The 15,674-nt window shown below is 40.6% G+C and overlaps 1 protein-coding gene across 1 annotated transcript in view; it reads left to right on the plus strand.

The window, feature by feature from the left end:
• Positions 1 to 13,501, plus strand: part of LOC122806609 (transmembrane protein PVRIG-like) — a 130,712-nt gene extending 117,211 nt beyond the window's left edge. The window contains exon 5 of the mRNA XM_044077175.1: positions 12,811 to 13,501. Coding sequence (XP_043933110.1) covers positions 12,811 to 13,047 — 237 coding nt within the window. The 3' untranslated portion in view covers positions 13,048 to 13,501. The remainder of the gene's footprint in view (positions 1 to 12,810) is intronic.
• The last annotated feature ends 2,173 nt before the right edge of the window (positions 13,502 to 15,674 follow it).

The following is a 15,674-nucleotide window of genomic DNA, read 5'->3' on the forward strand; positions in this document are numbered from 1 at the left end:
CCATTAATTCCGGGTTGGACATGGCTTTATACGTCAGGCACAAATCGCCTCTGAACAGGCGGTATGCCACTGAGTAGAGCTGGAGTTTCTTTAACCGGGCAGCATATGGCATCTGTTTGAGCCCTTTGATCCTCTTGGTGAGGTACTTTTGGAGTCTTTCCAGTTGCTGCAGGTGTCTGGTAAGGTACATCCCAAAAGGGGCATTGTACTCAATTATGGGCCTGATGAGGGATGAGTAAAGAGGCACGATGATCCCCTGATCTAGATGTGAATCCCTTCATGATTAGGTGGGCTATATAAAATGTTTTTCTAACCACTTTGGCCATGTGGTTGTCAAATGAGAGATTGCTATCAACTTGGGTCCCCAGGTCCCTAATTACTTCTTCTGTACTTAATGGATTACCACCTATGTGGTAATTTGTGGGCACTTTGTTTTTGCCAAAGTGGATGACTATACACTTTTTGGCATTTAGCTTGAGGCCATGGCTCTGGCACCAGCTGTCTGTTTCTATGAGCCCCTTTTGGAGGATGCTTGTGTCGGCTGGAGAGTCGATTATGGCACCCAGTTTGCAGTCATCTGCGAACTTGGTCAGCCACAGTCCTTCTGTGTTGGCCTGTACCTCCGAGAAATATATACCAAACAAGAGAGGTCCCAGGACTGAGCCTTGTGGGACACCACTTGTAAATGGCTTGGAGTCTGACATGGCTCCAGCAATTCTAACCATGTGGGTTCTGTCCTTGAGCCAGTTTGCAATCCATCTAGTGACATAGGGGTTTATATTTAAGCTGGTGAGCTTATCTATAATGCCCGAGTGGGGTATTGTATCGAAGGCTTTTGCGAGGTCCAGGTAGGCTGTGTGGACCACCTTCCCCTCGTCAATGGCCTTGGTGACTGTTTCAAAGAAGTCAACCAGGTTTAAGAGGCAGGATCTGCCCTTAACAAAGCCGAACTGGGTAGGATCCAGTGTCTGTAGGTCCCCAATATCTTTATTTATGAGGTCCATGATGATCCTTTCCATAGCTTTGCAGACCAAGCTAGTCAGGCTTATGGGGCGATAGTTTCCAGGATCCGTTGAGTCATCACCTTTATGGAGAGGGACCACTGTTGCTGTATGCCACTCTTTGGGCACATATCCTGTAGTAAGGCTGAGATTGAACAGTAGTTTTATGTTTGGGTTTAGCTCTTCTTGGAGTTCATGTAGGACGCAGCCCGGGACACTGTCTGGTCCCATTGATGCTGTGTTTTTTGCTTTGGAGAGGGAGGCTCTTACCTGAGCATCTGAGATGTCAGGGGGGCAGCACTCTGCTGGGATAGATATTTGCCCTTATGGTGGGGAGGGGGGTGGGGAGTTTGCGCTGAACCTGTCAGCTAGGATGTTGGCAATGTCTGTGGGTTCGGTGTATTTTTTGTCATTTTGGACTAATTCTGAGCATATCTGGGAATTAAATAAAGAAAGCCTTGTGATTATCCTTAGTGTCCTGTGCAATTTTTCTCTCGAAGCTGGCCTTAGACAATTTTATGAGTGCCCGTAGTTTTTTGCTAATACTGATCACTGATGCCTTCCCTTTTTGGGATTTTGCTCTATCATTTAGTAGCTTCCTCCTTCTATTGTATAGTGTGTTTATGGCTGGGGTCCACCAGACAGGACGTCTGCCTTTGGAGGATTGGGTCTTGGTTTTATTTGGGATTGCATGATCCATGCATTCCTGAAGGTGTTCATAGAATGCATTTATAAAGGATTCTGCGGTCTGGGCCGTATTTTCCACAGGCCCAGGGGCTTTGAAGGATTCCACCTTGGTTTTGAGGAGTGTGAAATTTGCTTTAGAGAAGTTTTTCACTGTGGTTTTCTGGGCAGGGGGTGGGGTCGGGATGTGAATATCCAGTGAAATTAGTTTATGGTCTGATCTTACCAGTGAGGGATACACTTCTGGTCTGGAGCATAGTGTCCCCATGTTGGTGATGATCAGGTCCAGTATGTTTTCCCCTCTTGTGGGAGTGGTAACAAGTTGTTCCATAGCATTTGAGTTTATAAATTCTAGGAACCTTTGGGCTAGGGTGTTGGAGCTAGAGTAATGCTCCCAGTCTATGTTTGGGTAGTTGAAGTCGCCCAATATAATGGTGTTTGGAGAGACCTTCATATTTTCCAGTGTTCTCAGGAAGGCCGAGTGGGGTTCCTGGGTTTGGGAGGGTGGTCTGTAGCAGGCTATAAACTGGCAGGCAGTTTTACCCACTGTTAGTTGCACATTGCTTTGCCACCAACCTGGAGGTGTGGGTATCTTTGATGAATATCGATACTCCCCCTCCTTGTGGTTCGGTCTAAGTTTTGAGGCCAAAAAGCATGGCATGAGGTATAACCTGGTAGTGCTGGGGTGCTTTCGGGAGCCCTGAACCAGGTTTCTGTTACTGCACAGATATCGATGTTCTCCATGCTAAGGAGAGTTTCGAGTGTGTGCATCTTGAGGTTTAGACTTCTGGTGTTGAGTAGCATTACTCTTAGTTTCTTATCCCTTGTGATACCTATGGAGGTGGGTTTGTCTTTTGAGCCTTGCCTAAAAAAGCACTATGGGGGTAGCAAGAGCCTTTGCCAATATCCGAAAGCCCAGGGGTGACAGGTGCAAGCCGTCCCTAGCGAAGCATTGTGGCTTGTCGAGCATATCATCCCAAGCTGACAGGCATTGGATCCCCTTTGAATGACACCAGTACTTAAGCCAATTGTTGAAATTGATCATCTTGTCTTCATATTGTGGCATCATTCTTGGTGAGGGTAAGATGCTACTCAAGGTCAGGGTCATACCGGCCTGGGCTACATGCTCAGAGAGCTCCTCTATGTCTCTTTTCATGTAGTCCAGGGAGGTACGTCTCAGGTCATTCACACCAGCATGGACAATGACTGAGTCATATTTGTACTTGCTTTGGAGTGACCCGAGTGCTTGTGTTATGTGGCGGATGCTAGCGCCCGACAGGCTGCTCACCATGACCCTCTCCTTGTTCAGCCTGGTGAGCAGGATGTCAGTGTGCCTGACGATAGAGTCACCTATTACAAGTGTATCAGGTGTGTTGTTTAGTCTTAAGGGCTGTGACTGCTCAGCACACTGGCTTTGTGAGATATGTGTTGCACGTGTTTTGTTTTGGGGTAGCAGTTGCTTGGGTGTCTCCTTTGGAGGTCTTTGCTGCTTAGGCAGATCTTTATTTAGAGCCTCTGAGTATGTTTTTGTGTGATTATGTGTTTGGTTTGCTGTTGTGGTAGGTCTATGTGAGACTGGAATTGTAGTGAGTGTGGTTTCCTTCTCCTCCTGACTGGTTATGCCAGTACTGAGTTGAGAGAGCTTAGCCTCCAGTTTGGCTATATGGTTGCATCTCTCACATGTGTTGGAATTTGTTGGGAGGAGGAGAGGGTTGTCTGTGCACATGAGGCAGTTGTAACATTGCCTCAAGATTCTCAGATTCACCAGCTGGACCGGAGAGGAGATTGACAACTGACCTTTGGACATGCTAGAATAATATTGGGAATTCCTTTATAATTGAAAACAAGGGCCAGTGGGGAGTGAGGGTGTAGTGCTTTTAATTTTTAGTGCTGACTTATATAATTGCTTTAGTGAGCAAGTGCCAGGTAACTTAAGTGCAATGTGTTACAGGTAACTTAAATGCAAAAATGACACAGTAACTTTCTTTCAAGTGAAACAAGGAAATAAGTACAGTAAGCAATGCAGATATCACTAGTGATCCACAGAAGTGCTGAGAAGCCACGTATTAGGTGGAATTAGCGTTCCAGGTAAATAACAAGCATATAAACAAAGCTAGATTCAGCAGGCCTGGATCTAGTCTATGCTATGGCAAACAAGGTGTACCAATTTCAGTAAGATACAGTTCAAATATTCAGGCACTATAAACCTTTAACCAGAAATTCCCAGCTCAGAAGGGCAGAGTCCAGCCTCTTCTCCCACAAGAGTGCAGACCACGAACCTTCTTAATGTAAAATAACTGGCCTGAAGCCCAATTGCTTAAACCAGAACTAATACACTTTAAGAATAACAGACACTGGGCTCTCAATCAGCAGTTCCCAACTTAGAAGGATGAAAGCTACCTGTCCTGCCACCACAGTGCATGCCACAAACCTTCCTAATGTAGAACAACTGGTCTGAAGCCCAAGTGCTTACTCCAAAAGACTTAGAATGATAGCTACACTTTAATCAAGTTACTACCAAGCAGTAATAAATACAATTGAATACTTTAGAGAATGCCTGGATTAGTGCTCAAGTTACACAAATAAAGCTAGATTCAGCAGGCCCGAATCCAGTCTATGCCACAGCAAACAAGGCGCACCAACTTCAGTAAGAAGCAGTTCAGATATGCATGCACTATAAGCCTTTAACCAGAAATTCCCAGCTCAGAAGGGCAGAGTCCAGCCTCTCCTCCCACAAGAGTGCAGACCACAAACCTTCTTAATGTAAAATAACTGGCCTGAAAGCCCAAGTACTTAAACCAGAATTAATACACCTTTAGAATAACAGACACTGAGCCCTCAATCAGCAGTTCCCAACCTAGAAGGATGTAAGCTACCTGTTCTGCCACTACAGTGCAGACCACAAACCCTCTCACTGCAAAACAACTGGTCTGAAGCCCAGGTGTTTAAACCAAAAGGCTTAGAATGAGTTACACCAAGCAGTAATAAATACAATTGAGTACTTTTAAGATGATGCAAAAGTAAAATAAAGTAGGTAGAAACACAAGTACAGTAAAAGCAGATGAATTTTTTTTTTCTGAACAAGTGCTGAGATCAAAGAAACAGATTTGAGTGCTGAAACTAGAAAACTGGCTAGTTATAAGAAAAAAAACTAAGCTAGAAGGCTTCCTCCAACACAGAAGGGCTTGGGGCTCAGAAGCCTACAAATAGTCTATACCACTTAACAGGAAAGGCAGGAAACAAGCTTACATTTTTTTTTTCTGTTTCCCAGATGCTCTCTTTGTACACAGTAGGAGTGCCTGAAATCAGAATATGATCTCACTGCACTCAGTTGAGTGAGCAAATGAGATGGGCCCAGAAGGAGTATCCAAACACAAATTTACAAGAGGGGCGGGCAGTTTCAAGGCTACTAAGATTAACACCAAAACAAAAACAGGGAGGGTGGGTAGGACTAACTGAAGAGCAGAGTCAAAACTTCCAGTTCAGTTAATATTCCTGCAACACAGTTAAAATCAATTTAAATACTGTATTTTTTTAAAAGAAAGTGCAGATAAAGGTACTTAAATTCTCTTGTATGTCCAGTTGAATACAGCTAGTTCTTAGCCGGCCAAAGCTGAGGTTTTTAAGCAGAAAATATTTCACACTGTACCACTTAAATAGGCAAGGACAGGAAATCAAAGAATGTGGCTATCCCCACACCTGTAATTACTAGCAAATAACAAAATTCAGCAAACACTGACTAACTTCCAGTTCAGTTAATATTCCTGCAACACAGTTAAAATCAATTTAAATACTGTATTTTTGAAAAAAAGTGCAGATAAAGGTACTTAAATTCTCTTATACACCCAGTTGAATACAGCTAGTTCTTAGCCGGCCAAAGCTGCGGTTTTTAAGCAGAAAATATTTCACACTGTACCACTTAAATAGGCAAGAACAGGAAATCAAAGAATGTGGCTACCCCCACACCTGTAATTACTAGCAAATAACAAAATTCAGCAAACACTGACTAACTTCCAGTTCAGTTAATATTCCTGCAACACAGTTAAAATCAATTTAAATACTGTATTTTTTGAAAAAAAAGTGCAGATAAAGGTACTTAAATTCTCTTATACGTCCAGTTGAATACAGCTAGTTCTTAGCCAGCCAAAGCTGAGGTTTTAAGCAGAAAATATTTCACACTGTACCACTTAAATAGGCAAGGACAGGAAATCAAAGAATGTGGCTATCCCCACACCTATAATTACTAGCAAATAACAAAATTCAGCAAACACTGACTAACTTCCAGTTCAGTTAATATTCCTGCAACACAGTTAAAATCAATTTAAATACTGTATTTTTTGAAAATAAAAGTGCAGATAAAGGTACTTAAATTCTCTTATACGTCCAGTAGGAGAGAAACTAAAGCGTTAGACTTACTATTTCATATCCCTACTTAATTATAGCTTACAAGTGCTAGTGGATTATTTTCCCCCTAACCTTATCATTGAATATAGTTACCTCATCTATTTCTGTATCTTGTACCTACTTAAGTCTGTATTGACAATACAGTGTAGTTACTCTTTCTGTTACCTTTAAATGAGTAGAAAGCATTCTCCAAAGTTCATTTTACCTACCTTGACATTTTTGAAAAGCATTTTGTACTGTGTTCTCAATTTGTTGTATCAGTACACTATTAATTTTCTTTATCCTGGGCTGAACCTCAAATGGGTCCCTATAGATTAGTGCTCTATCACAATAAACAAATAAAAATAAATAAAATATAAATGTTTAAAATAGCATAAGATCATGCACTTATTCATCATTATCAACCCCCTTTTTCCTATTTTCTGTATGGGATTGGGGTGTCTCAGCTATCGCCATCTCTCTTGATTTTATGCCATTTTCCTAGGTAAGCATTTAAAATGTCGGGGCCTGCAAGAGTGATTCTCTAAACACAGATACTGAATGACTGAAAGATTGGACTTGTATATACCAAGTCCAAGAATCTATTTCTTGGAATATTTCCTTTTCTCCGAGGTATGGCAGTCTCAGAGTTGGTATACATAAGTTCATGGGGTTGAAAGTGGGCTTGACCTGTTGCAAAAAGAAGTTTTAAGAAGAGAGATTTTTGAGATTCACTATTTTCTGGGTTTTCGGTCTCTTTTCTTTTCCATTTTTTGTTTTCCTGGCTTATCGGCAGGAGGGAGGAACTCCCCTATCTTTAACAGTCATGTTTGACTACCACAGGTTGTCTTTCACATAATCCATCTATCTGTTTGCTGGACTTTGTAGTTTGCTCCTGCCTTCTTCTTCCTGATTCTCCCAGATCACCTTCTGCTTTACTGCAAATGTGTCCAAACCATTGCAATATGTTTTATTTATTTATTTTATTTATTTTACATTTGTTGACTGCGATAGTCCAACTGGATTAATGTCCATTTTCAGTGGAGGCCTGGGGAGAAAAGCTCCAAGGTAGACCGATAAGTAATAACAAATAAGGCATATTACCAAGGTAGACAGATAAGTAATAACAAAGAAGGCATATTACCAAGGTAGACAGATAAGTAATAACAAAGAAGACATATTACAGATGAGATATTTCTTTCTCATATTAATTAACTCAGGGCATGCTCTCACCTACTGTGAAGTACTAAACTGCTAGAACTGTGTATTTTTATTAGCCTTGTTTCTGTGCAGAATCACATTGCCAAGTTAATGAAATAATACTCATTAATTAGAACATACATGAAAGTAATGGCTTTTCTAGTCCCTTTTAAGACTGACCTTTCCGTTTCCTATCACTGTGTGGGTTATCTGTAAATATGATCCTGTTTTCTCTGCGTTGTGCAATGTCAGTGACAAAAATGTTGAAGAGCACATGTGTCAGGAACGGCACCTGTAGTGCCACTTTATTTACTTCTCTGTCCCTTCCCATTATCCTTCTGTCTCCTGACAGTGCCATTCTCACTCTTAATCTCAGAGTTCTACCCTCACCACCTTTCAGTCTAGTCCATCATTTTTTCTGGAATTCTTCCCACTTCATTTTCTTTAAAAGATGTCTCTGTGATACTGAAAGACCTTGATGGCATCTAAATATAGAACATCAGCAGGAAGACATAGATAACATCAGTAGGTTACCCATTGTCTACCTCTGCTTTGCCTTATACTCGGAAACAGACTGGATCCATTTGACAACATCTTCTTGCAATACTCCCATGATGTGTGATGTCTGCAGGTTGTTGTTCTTGAAATATCCAATTAGTCTTTCCCTCAGTATTTGTCTATGACTTTCCCTACTACTGAAGTCAAACTGTCCAGCTTGCTTTAGTGCCCCCTTCCCATTGAGGTGCAGCACTTGAATAGTTCCATTCCTCAGAGATTTCCTTGCTGACCAAATATCTGTTGCCTAGCTTTATTTAAAGGCCTTTCCAATACACCATTCGGATTCTTAGGAATTCAAGACAGTGTTGCATTTGCACAATGTGCCTTGTCCTAGAGTGAACTTATTTTTTTATGCTTCTCCTGCTCAGTCGTCACAACAATCCCCCTCTTCTTCTATCTTTCCTTACAGCAACACCCCTCAAACTTGGAACAGCCACTTATTTTTCCAGCTTGATTTCTTAAATCTTCTCAGTGGTTTTCTCATCTCTTTTCCTGTCTTCTTTCCCCTTGTATACTTAAAGAATCATTTTTGCCTTTGTTCAATTCATTTTCTGCAAACCTTTTCATCTTATTAAAGCTCTTTTAACCTGCTGTAATACATCATTGAACTTTGAAAGTTCATACTAGTGCTATTTTAGGACTGAAAAGAACTGAATTTGTTGTTTCTTCGATGGTGAATGCCAAGATGGTTTCCTCTTTTACGTATAAGCTGTGGTTCATATTATAGTGTGAGATGGCTTTTGTTGCAAAGAGCAAAACACTGACACGTGATAAAATATGGTTTAGTTATTGAGTTTACTTTGTGTCTTAGATAGGCCTGTGTTTGCAAAAGGAGTATTGAAAGTGCTGCATTTTAACTATCACTTTATTCATTGCAATCACTAATCTCAACTATTTCACTCTTTCGCTCTTTCTTCCCACCCAAATGCTGGCATGTTCCCATCCACTTCAGGGAGGTTCAAATGCCCTTGTTCTGTCCTCAGCAACTTGTCTTCTTTTCTTGGTGCATCCTGTGGCCTTTAGGTAGCATGTATCCTCCAACTCTCCCTGCACCCTCCTGTCCCTTTGACTGCCAAGACAGTAGTTTCCATAAGCTGGATTACACCTCTTGTACCCTTGATTCAACCCCTTTCTTTTCATTCGTTTCTTGCAGCACTTCACAAACCTAGGTCTATATTAAAAGAACAAATGTTTACTTACCCGAATACCTAAACGCCGACACATCTTCATCGAACCGTGAAAACATTGATCATCCTGAAGCGCAAAATCCGAAATGTTGAATCGTCATGGTTGGCCCTTCTGCGGTATAGCTCCATAAGGTAAGTGTGCGATAGTTACGGACCTTAGGGTTAAGGTGTGGGTTAAGTTAAGTGCATACATGGTGGTATATGCAAGATTTAGTATAGGGTTAGAAGTAGGGTTTAGTTTAGGGCTAGAAGTAGGGTTTTGGTTAGTGTATGTATGTGGTTTATTTAGTTTGTGTAGGTAGTATGTAGCGGGCAGTGGGATGGGACAACTATGACATTTCGAGTTTTTGAATTTCGCGGTTTAGGGCATTCAATGTATTTGCAGTTTGCGGACTATGTGTCAGCGTTTAGGTATTTGGGTAAGTAAACGTTCGTGATTTTACTATAGACCCCAGAAACCTGCTTCCTTGAAGACATTGCCACTTCCCTTGCCTACCTTTACTATCATTCATGAATATGTTAAAGCCAAGGATAACTATGTACATTGGCATTATGTATACTGACCAGAAGTTTCCATTACCCCTAGTTGTGTTTGCTTACCTGAGGTTTCCATTTCTCCTAGTTGTATTTGCTTACCTGAGGTTTCTGTCCCCCCAAATTGTGTTTGCTTACCTGAGGTTTCCGTTTCCAGTAGTTGTCTTTGCTTACCTGAGGTTTCCGTTTTCCCTAGTTGTGCTTGCTTACCTGAGGTTTCCATTTCCCCTAGTTGTGTTTGCTTACCTGAGGTTTCTGTTTCCACAAATTGTGTTTGCTTACCTGAGGTTTCCATTTCCTCTAGTTGTGTTTGCTTACCTGAGGTTTCCATTACCCCTTGTTGTATTTGCTTACCAGAGGCTTCTATTTTGCCTAGCTGTGTTTGCTTACCTGAGGTTTCCATTTCGCCTAGTTGTGTTCCTGTCCTAAATCTTACCTAACTCACTCACTTTCCATGCCTCCTCCACACTACTTCAACCAACAGGTGAACTACTTTGTTTGCCTTGTCATTCTTCTGACTTGTTTGATTTGGGTACTGTTAGTCTTCAGAGAAAGATTCTCTACTCTCTTCCTCCCTGCACCTTTTAGCTCCCCCATGTGATCCTCCTGAAAGATTTTGTTGTGGTCCTTTTAGCTAAGTCATTTGTGTCCCCATTGATCACTGTTTGTGAGTACTCTCTGACTTTTGCTGCTGCTCTGATCACAGCCTGCTATGAATTTTCTAGTGTTTTCTCTGGGAATTTTCTAGCACCATTAGACCTTCCTAGGTAACTTAATTCCCGGTATGAAGCCCCTACTAGCAGAATATCCCACCCTGCCTTCCTATGACTATTTCTCCTGATCATTGCTCTTCCAGGCTTCCTGCAGTCACCCTGCTATTGTGTCCAAAGTAGTATTACTTAGCAAACTTCCCAGTTGTGTTCTTCATGTTGATGTTATGCTAACCTTGGTCACCTGTCCCAGCTTGCCTGTGCTTGTCCTTCCTGCAGCACTTGTGTGATCACTATAAATGTTTTCTGACTCTTCTGAATTGCTTTTTGCTGTGCTACCCTCAACCTTTCCTTACTCAGCTGCTCATGACCAATACTTCTTCTCCTCTTTCCTGCTCTAAGTACCTACCTTCCCCTAAACTCCTTTTTTCTGCCTGAGCTGGCTACAATGCCCACAGCCTCATCCCTATTCCCCTTGTACTGCATTCCCCTACCCACATCATTTTATTACCTCTTTTTATGTTCTTACCTGCGTCATTGCTACTCTGACTGTCTCCTAGCCTCTATAATGGCTCTGCCTTTTCTGTCTTGTCTTTTTCAACCCTGCTCACAGGTCTATGCCCACTGATCCTCTTCTGCTAATTTAATATGCTTCTGGATCTCTCTGTCCATTGACTGCAATTTGCAGCATACTTCAGAGCACCCTTCCCACAAGTCCCTAGATCACACTACTGTCCTGCACTAAACAAACCTACATCATCTTCTTCCTTCTCTTCCAAGCTCTCCTTACTTTTCTACCCTCTGTTTTGTGACTTTCCTTGGCCTTCCTCCAAATTTGTCCCTTTACTTTCCTGCTGGATAAGTTCTCTGACTCTCTACATCCTTTTTTTTCTGATAATTGTTTCATCAAATATCTTAATTTTAAACATTCTACTTAGTCAATAAACCTTTTGTGCCTCCTGCTTGTTTAATAATGCGGTTTGTGCCCTTGTAATGCTCCCTTTTATCTTCTTTTTTTTAATAAAATAAGCAGTTAATGCAAATTTTCATTACCTTTGATTCTTTTCTGGCTCTTTTTTGTGCTCGTTTCTCCAAGTTTACCTTCACTGTCATCTCTGCACCTCATGGCTCCGAATATCATTCTCTGGAATCCCGGTTCTGACACCATGTCGCTCTCCCACTTTGGACATAATAGAAGTGTCTTTGTGGGTTCTGTTCAAGCAGCTTTATTATATACAAACACATCATGATAGAAGTTTACTGACTTTAACTTAAGTAACTTATACAGACTAACTACTGCAGTCATACATTCTCACTCTCTGGCTGCACTCTCAAAATGGCACTGAGAATAGCACATGCTTGCTGTTTATGTTTGCACGTTCAGTCCTTGATATGCTTCTTAAAGATACAGCACATACATTCTGATCTACACCATTGGTTGCATATCTATACTGCTTTTTGAAATCTGTTCTGGTGTTCTGTATGGAAAGTTGGTGTGGTTGTAATAGTTGCCTCACTATGAAACTTGTTCAGCTAACCCAGCTTGTTTTTATTGTCTTTCTATGTAGAAGCTTATCACTCATGTGCAAAATTCTTTGCTTGTATATTTGTGGTACATGTTTATATTATGTAGCATTTTGTAGCTTGCAATGTCTCTCCCTGGACTTATACAAAAAATTAGTTGTGTACATCTTGTTCAAGACAAAGGATTATACCTTATTTGCTTAGTTGTACCATGTTGTTATTAAGATAACTGTAGTGTCAAATTTCCTCACTGCTTAAAGACACAGCTCTGCAAACGTAAAGGATTCTACCATCTCAGTGGCATATTAGCTGTATAACACTAGGCAATGCCAGAGACCAAAGCTCAGAAATGAAATGGGCTAATAGACAGTTGGGGAGGAGTAACTGAGAGCTCAGTAGAAGATTTTCTTTTTCTTGGGTGTATATTTGGTTAGTACACTACTCAGGGATCTCCAGTAAAGACCGGACCTCACTGTCTGTCTGAACATGCACTCATGCATTTGTTATGGGAAAAGATCTTTTTCTGGTAACATTCTATGTTTCTTTTCCCATCAATAGAGAAAAAACTGCAAACATCTCTCCTTGAATCTCTCCTGAAATGATGTAACATCACTCTGCAAGTCTCTACTGCACTCCCTTACAGCCTGCTGAAAGTGTAGACAGCTACAGTTATTCAGTAATTCCTCCTCTGTCTGTTGTCCCATAGTGGGATAGCTCACTCCAGAAAACCAGAAGGAAATACACAGTGATATATGGTGCCGGTGTGGCAGGTAACAGATGGACACAAGAGTCAGTGACAACTTGAAGATTATCGAAAGAGAAGAAGGCAAATGTTACTTTGAATAAACAAAATGAAAGCAAGCATCACTGAAAATAAAGTATTGCACTTCATTTGAGTTGCGCAGCACACAGACTGCATTAATAAAGTGGTTTACTGATGTGTGGAGGTCTTTTAGGACAGATAATAATGTTCAATTAGATATAATAGGCTTAAATGCTGAGTAATTTTTCTAAACTTTGTTTTGTCAGGAAGCCAGCAGTATACCCATAAGAACTTCCCAACATGAACAGACTCCATTCTCCCCAGTCTATGTAATGATCAATGCCGATTACCTTCCATTCAGGGAAGGAGAAGCAGCTATTCAAAGGCAGGCACAGAACAGCCCACCACCAAGTCACCCGACAAGTCATTCCAGTGTGCCAGATGGAGCCTATGCTTATGTGAAGAAAACAGCATTGTGGATAAAAGATACTTCACAGACGTAACTTGTTGAAATAGAAGTGACATTATAGCTCTCTAGCTCATGACAAAAACATGGTTTAGACTGTTAATGGGTCATCTGATTGATGTTACCCATACATGGATTACCTGTACTGTATTCTGAAGGTGTATGGGCCTTTAAACACTCCATTTTTCATTGTACAGTGGTTCACCAGTGATTGTGGTTTAACCATGTCATCGGTTTTAAGGATATATTTTGTTGCCTTCCAGCCTTCTTTCTCTGGGTTTGTGTAATTGTATAAACTAGAGCCATCTGCACACTTATGCACTTGGGAAGAAATTATTGCAAGTAAATTTATGAGGGGTTTGACTTTTGTCAAATCCTCCCAAGCAAGCCTTGTATTATATTTGTTTACTTGTACAGTAACAGTGCCTGTTATGTTGTATGTTTACCTTTAATATTAACAAAATAAATAATCTGGAAGGGCTTGAACATGATATGATCATATTGCTTGTATTGTTTGTAACATCTCGCACTGTATTGTGCAATAGCAGTAGGTCAAGGGCAGGCAGTTTCTGTGCAGTTTAAACTAATTTGTTTTGAGTACTGGCTTTGATGCACAACTTACGATTTGCTGTGCATTTGCCTTACACATTAGCCCTTTTGTCAACTATAGACCTCTGAGACCAGTTCTGTGCTGCTGATTGTAAGGGGATTCTGGTTTGCTACATCTCAGACTCCTAACGGAAACCAAGAACCATTTTGAACTGTGCTATTTACCACTGTTAGTCTAGTTACTGTGAAGGCATATAGCAACACCAGCTTTTAGGAAGAGAAGCAGATGCTTACGATAACCAAGGCTATTAACTGCTTTTGTTCTTTATCCATCATTGCCAGAAAGGGCGGTAAGTTGCTGTTCAATAAATCTGTTCTAGTAAATGGGAGGGATGCAGTAAATTAGAACAGTTAAAGAAGCTATTAAATTCTAATAGTGAATGGACATTGTATTGTACATTTGACCAAGTTTATTACCAAAGCTGTACCTAACTAACACCCTGCTGAAACATAGCATTTTGTCAGGGAAATCTAGCCTAAAATAAACTGCTTGTTATTTATTTGTTATGCAGTTTGGGGTATTAGCCTCTTTGGCCCATGACCTAAGCTGTAGATAACCTGAACTGTACAAGACACACTGGCTGTATTTTATTGTATTTATTTATTTGACATTTGTTTACCAGGAAATTCTGAGTTAGATAATATCCCATTTTCAGCAGAGACCCAGGGAGAAAAGCTCCACATTGTCATAATGTGGTTACAGTTAAATAACGTTATTATTACAAAACCTAATGCAGAAGAACAACATATTAATTAAATAAAAATTCAACCTCAGTTCATACAGTATGAATCTATACATACATAATGTAAATGACATGCATTTGAGTTTCAGATTTCATATCCTTCAGAAAATACATGCCAACACAAATCCTGTTATTATAGCAACTTTCTAAGATTTTTAAGAGCAATATTTAAAATGTGCCGATTTTTCTTAGCATTTGTCCCCCCATTATGAAAGGCTTTGTCCAGATTTCTTGTGCTTTTAGGTTGAAAACTACATCTGAGGTTGAGAGGTATGCAAAACTGCTGCTCCTGCCAAGAGGATCACTAGATTGCTTTTATACTTTACTCTCTCTGTCTTTCATGCACGCACACAGTCTCACACAGTCTCACACACACACACACACACACACACACACACACACACACACACACACACACACACACACATACACACACACAGTCCCTTCTGCTTTCATGCATGCATTCAGTCACATACACAGACAAACATCAACACACTTTTTTCTGTTTTGCTGGCTCAGTCTCTCGCTTACTCTCATACATGCATACACTCTCACACTCATGCTTTATTATTTTTTTTTTATTATTTTACACTCACTAAACAGCAACATCGCTGCTAGTGAGTGCACAATAATGACTCACTCATTCTCACTTTTACTGACATGCAAACACACACTCGCACACAGACATAAACACACACAATTTTTTTTAATTGCATTTTTTTTCTTTTCACATTTTACACTCGCTAAACAGCAAAAGCGCTGCTTAGTAAGCATAAAATAATGGCAGCCTTTTGGTTTTCTCAGTCCAAGCTCCACGGCAGTTGATATGCTGCTGTGAAGCGGTGGGCTCATTTTTCAGCAGGCATTACTTGTACATTAATACCCTGCTCGAGAATGTTCATTCTCCAATCAGGGTGTTGATGTACAGTTTGCCTGTTCTCTAACAATTAATGTCTGTTTAACTGGGGGAGTTAACATTTTAATAGACACATTCTTTAACTCCCCAAGAGAAAATGTCTGTTACATCCTACTGCATTTTAAAAATACCCAAAGGACATTAACGGTACCCAGGAAGACAAAAACAAATGGTTGCCAATAACAGATTTGAATTGCACTGCTAATTGAATGAACTGTAGTAGGAGAAGGTAGGTGGGTTAGGAAAAACAGAGCAAATTATTAGAAGCAGGAAAGCCACTCTCTAAAACACTACTTGAGCTGCATAGTTCTGTTCTGCACATGAACTTTATGAATGTCAGTCAGAGCCATTGCAGGCTCACTTGGCATCTGGTGGCACTCCACATTTTAGTGTAGC

Source organism: Protopterus annectens, chromosome 7.part0, assembly GCF_019279795.1.
Source record: "Protopterus annectens isolate FY-2018-M chromosome 7.part0, PAN1.0, whole genome shotgun sequence".
In the NCBI taxonomy this organism is placed as follows: domain Eukaryota; kingdom Metazoa; phylum Chordata; order Ceratodontiformes; family Protopteridae; genus Protopterus; species Protopterus annectens.